This window comes from Maylandia zebra, linkage group LG14 (assembly GCF_041146795.1).
Source record: "Maylandia zebra isolate NMK-2024a linkage group LG14, Mzebra_GT3a, whole genome shotgun sequence".
NCBI classification, from domain to species: domain Eukaryota; kingdom Metazoa; phylum Chordata; class Actinopteri; order Cichliformes; family Cichlidae; genus Maylandia; species Maylandia zebra.
The window spans coordinates 20417509-20422580 of record NC_135180.1 but is presented as its reverse complement, the minus strand read 5'-3'; the positions used below and the strand labels follow the sequence as shown (position 1 = coordinate 20422580).

Genomic DNA, 5072 nt, shown 5'->3' with positions numbered 1-5072 from the left:
TAGCATGTTAAATGTTAAAGTTCATGACAGTACTATCAGAAAAGGACTGAACCAGTATGGCTACCAGGAGAAAACAAACCACAAAACCTCTGGATCAATTTCCTTTCAACAGAGACCAAAATGAAGAAGTTTGGCCGTAATGCTCAGCACCATGTTTGGAGACAATCCCCCACACCTTATCAGCACAAACACTTCATACCAACTGTCCAGCACTGTGGTGGATGAGCGATGATTTGGGGTTGTTTTGCCCTCACAGGACCTGAGCATCTTGCAGTCACTGAGTCAACCATGAACTCATCTGTATATCAAAGTGATCTAGAGTCAAATGTGAGACAGATAAAACTTCTCTGAAGCTTGGTCATTCAACAGGACAGTGATCCCAAGCCTTTTCTGTATTGGTGACATATTTCTTTCCATTTAGTTTGGGTTACACTGATTTCAACACTGTACTTGTATCTTTTTGACATTTGAGAAAGTAATTTCACAATGGTTTACCTCTTCAGCCTTGAATGTTAGATCAGCACAACAGCTTCACTTAAAATAAAAAGAATTCACAGTGTCCATGTTTAATCAAGTGGTTAATTATTCAAATGCTAAACCAAAAGTTTCTTAGATAAAACTCCAACAGGTTTTCTGCTTCAAAGCATTAGTTTTTCCTCACTGACCCACAATATGCAGGATGTGAAGCTTTAATCTTCACAAAAAGAGTGTAATTGATGCCGCCTGTATGAATATCTTTGCAGGAAATTAAGTCAGAAATTATTATTTATTTTTTCTGCCTTAAAGACAAAATTATATTAGGGTGCATAATAATAACATGTGAAATGCCACCTATTCACAGACAGCCTTTGACTTTTTAGTGCAAAGCAATTTTTGGCTCCTTTTCATTATCATTATTATTATTATTATTATTATTATTATTATTATTATTATTATTATTATTAACAGTAGTAATAGCAATATGCAAGGAGAAGATGAGTGTACACTGGAAGGTCAGCTGTTCCCGTGTAAATGGTTTTCTCTCTGTGTGTCCTTTGTAAGCTCTGCATGCATGTGTGAGTGCATGAATGAAGCCATTGCATGTCTGTCTCTGTCCATGACAGTCTGCCTGCATGACTGAGCATGCGTGCACATTGATTTGAGAGGGGAGAGGTGAAAGGATCGGAGACGTGGGGTCAGTAGAAGCGGACATGATGTACAAATCTGAGACAGAGCACACCGCATTCTGGAAAGCCCTTGTGAGTAAACAAGAGACAAGTTATCTTTTGTATTAGACAAATTTTTATGTCCCCCTAGATTTTGAAAAACCTTTAATGATGAAAAGTCTAAGCTTGCCTATCTTTTTTCAATTTTTTTGCTTTCTAACTTAATTCTACTTGTGGTGCTTTTCCTATTTGCAGGGCAGTCTCTGCCAGGACTGTGAACATCTGTTATCTGTTATCAGACTAGGCCGTGCCAGGACTTGGTCCGGCCCACCGGTCATGGACCATTTGGAACTTGTGCTTATCTGCACTGGGCACCGTGCCCTCCATCCAGTCCTACTGCAGCTAAAGCCCAGCAGCTCAGCGCCGAACAATGCACGGAGCAGCAATGTGCTGACTCCTGCCCCGACCCACAGGCCCAGCTGCTTTTCAGCACCAACATGTATAAATAGGTCCATTTACTCTGAGGTCAGGACATCGTTTTTGTGGAGCCCCCTGTGAGCACTGAACAGCTATTCTTTGGGGCCGGTCAGGTAAGCCCTCTATCTCAGTCCATTCAGCCTATACAACCTTGTGCAGACTATTGTCGCTTACATTTTTGCATTTTTTTTTTCCTCTTTGTGGATTTCGCTGAGTCACATGAATGTAAAGACAGAGAGCAGACATGCATATGCAAAGGTGTACTGACGACACACAGGGAGGACATGTATGCACTGTGTCTACATCTGAACGTGGTTTCATCAAGTGTGGAGAATTTCCCATAGTTAGCTGTTTCAAGCCCAAACATGTATGACAAAGGCAGTATTGTTATATATGTCAAAAACATTCTAATTAATGAACTTTGTAAATTTTGTTATAAAATTTGGTCAAATTCAAAAAAAGACACACCAACATGACACATAAAATGATGACAGTCTGTAAGATCCTCTTATATTTTGCATAAAAACTGCAGAAACGCTCGTTATTGTTTTAAGTGGTGTGAATGATAAGCTGTATGTTTAATAAATGCAACACTCCCTGCTCTTCATTCTGAAGGTATATCAAGTCGGAAACACAAAGTAGCATGGCTCTAAACAACCCTAACCCACTGGGACCATGGAAAGTGAGTCTGACGCCCTTGTCATGGATCAACAACAAAAGCAGATAATGCTTTTAAATATCAAGCCTGGCCTGATAAATGTGTGACGTGTGCATCTGTGCACACATCAGTGTGTGCGTGCAACATGTGCATGCTACATGTATGCATTTGTGTCCGCTCCAGATCACAGTTTATGACCAGGAGAACTTCCAGGGGAAGCGTCTGGAGTTTACCTCAGCCTGCCAGAACATCATGGAGTGTGGCGTTGACAACATTCGATCCTTGAAGGTGGAGTGTGGCGCGTAAGTCACCCACAGAGAAAAGAAAATCTCGAAACCAGAGTGTGACCTAAAACACATTTATCATTTATCAGAAAGATACTGAAAGATCTGTTAGTATTTAAACTCAAAACATAACATCTGAAATTACTTATAGCCCTCACTTATAACTATTTAAAGTTCACTATAAGCTTTTTTAAAATATACAAAACATTTGCCTGATGTCTTCTAATTGGTCTGTGTTCCTGTGATCCAGCGATGCATTCATGTGTCTCTCTGTTTGTTCGTGGCAGCTGGGCAGGATATGAGCACTCCAGCTTCTGTGGCCAGCAGTTTGTTTTGGAGAGGGGAGAGTACCCTTACTGGGAGTCATGGAGCGGCAGCAACGCCTACCACATTGAGAGGATGATGTCTTTCCGCCCCATCTGCTCTGCTGTGAGTTTCTGTCCTAAATCAGCAGCTTCTGCTTTTTCTCCATCTATACAAAATGTAAAAAAAAAAAAAGTATTTGTCTCATGAAATGGTCTCATGTGTGTGTAAAGCTCGATAGAGTGACTAATAAAGGCGCCGAGTGCAGCCTAAAATAGAATGGAGTGCACTTGCAACTTGTAAATTATTAGATTTTGGGCCCAATTCACACAATTTTAATGATTATTATGCAACTCTTTTGTGCCTGGAAGGTTGCTACCTCATTACTACACCTATCACCAACATCATGTGTTCTTTTGCCTGTTTTCTCTGGCTGACTCATGCTCGCACAGAATCACAAGGAGTCCAAGATGGTGCTATTTGAGAAGGAGAACTTCATGGGGCGCCAGTGGGAGATAAACGATGACTATCCTTCCCTGCAGGCTATGGGCTGGGGCAACAACGAGATCGGATCTATGCAAGTTCAGAGCGGCGCGTAAGTCTCGACATCGGAACTCGTATTACTCTTTACAGGCTTCACACATGTTAAAATTGGAACAAGTGAAGAAAACTGTAGCTGATAGTGGCTTCCAGGCTTATCCACTGGCATACAACTGTTGTCTTTTCCTCCTGTAGCTTCACGTATATTTTTCTAAATGCATTTCATTTCACTTGCTGTCTAAACCACAAATTCCCCTCTCCTCCTCCTCCACCACCAGCTGGGTGTGCTACCAGTTTCCAGGTTACCGTGGTTACCAGTACATCATGGAGTGTGACCATCACGGTGGCGAGTACAAACATTACAGAGAGTGGGGCTCCCACGCTCAGTCCTTCCAGGTGCAGTCGCTGCGTCGAATCCAGCAATGAGACCCCGCGGCCTCCTCTCCCAGCCTCTCGCTCTTTACCTCCTCCAGATCTTCCCTCCTGCTCCTCCTCTTCCACCCTTAACCCAATCATTCCAGCACCTTCTGGTGCTTTATCATCGAGATGTTTACGACACTTTTCTTGTCTGTTGCCAAATGAAAATAAAGAGAAAACATGAGAAGAATAAAAGAAAGTTAAAAACAGGCCACTGTAGAGAAGCTCCTGACTGATGCCCCGCTGAGGAAAGAAAAGGAGGACGCTAAAAACAGGCCTCAAGGCAGCAGCAGGGTGGTGATGTCACTCAGAGTCATTGCTCCTCATATTTGTGGATAACTGTGGTGCTGCCAGTGTTCAATAAAGACAGAAGAAGGCAACTTAAATAAAGAGTCTGCTGCTAACCTCTGGTGTGCTCAGTTGTGATTTATTTTAAAACAGCGAGCTTTGCTTTAGGCTTCTCTGTTTAACTGTGACTATTTGCAGTGAAAAGAAGCTGGGAGCACATAAGGGATAGTAGGTATATTGGTAGTCATGTTTTGTTTTACGCCTTAATAGAAGCAAAATTGACTTATACTTACATAACACCTTTCTACTCCATTTGAGCACTCACAAGTGCTTTCTAGTACAAGTCACCCAATCACATACCCTGGTACCCTGGTTCTTCCATATTTTACATATTGTGTGGAAGTGTGGGGAAACACATATAAAAATACAACTAATCCATTAGTCACAGTACAGAAACGAGAACTGCGTATTATTCACAAGGCTGGTTATCTAGATCATACTCACAAACTCTTCCTTCAGGCAAAGTTACTTAAATTCCAGGATCTGGTTAATTACAATACATCTATAATCTTATACAAAGCCTTTAATAAACTTCTACCTACAAATTTACAAATTATATTTGAAATTCGAGAAAGGGTTTATAATGTGAGAGGCTTCGGAGAATTCAAATTACCCAGAACTCGAACAACCTGTAAAGGTTTTTGTGTGTCTGTATGTGGTGTGAAAATCTGGAACAGTCTGAGTTTACAACTGAAACAATGCAAAAATATTCATAGATTTAAATTCCTCTACAAACAGTTGGTCTGGTCACAGTATACTCAATGATGGTTTTGTTGTGCTCTGTAATGTCTGTTCTCTTAACATTGCTGGTATGGATTAAAAAAAAAAAAAAAAGTGTGTGCGTATGATTGTACATATATGTACATGTGTGTGTAGATATATATGTATGTATGTATATGT

The 5072-nt window shown here is 41.0% G+C and overlaps 1 protein-coding gene across 1 annotated transcript; it reads left to right on the top strand.

Annotated features, from left to right (window-relative positions):
• Positions 1-1630: 1630 nt before the first annotated feature.
• cryba1a (crystallin, beta A1a) lies at positions 1631-4228 on the top strand. Its single transcript, XM_004543814.5, has 6 exons — positions 1631-1735; positions 2238-2304; positions 2464-2582; positions 2852-2993; positions 3320-3462; positions 3686-4228. Exons 2-6 carry the CDS (start codon positions 2266-2268, stop codon positions 3831-3833), a joined length of 591 nt encoding a protein of 196 aa, XP_004543871.1. The 5' UTR covers positions 1631-1735; positions 2238-2265; the 3' UTR covers positions 3834-4228.
• The last annotated feature ends 844 nt before the right edge of the window (positions 4229-5072 follow it).

Excerpts from the sequence above, each read along its gene's own strand:
- cryba1a (XM_004543814.5), top strand. The coding sequence starts at position 2,266 with ATGGCTCTAAACAACCCTAACCCACTGGGACCATGGAAA. Across the intron at positions 2,583-2,851 it reads TTGAAGGTGGAGTGTGGCGC|CTGGGCAGGATATGAGCACT; the intron begins GTAAGTCACCCA and ends TGTTCGTGGCAG. Across the intron at positions 3,463-3,685 it reads ATGCAAGTTCAGAGCGGCGC|CTGGGTGTGCTACCAGTTTC; the intron begins GTAAGTCTCGAC and ends CTCCACCACCAG.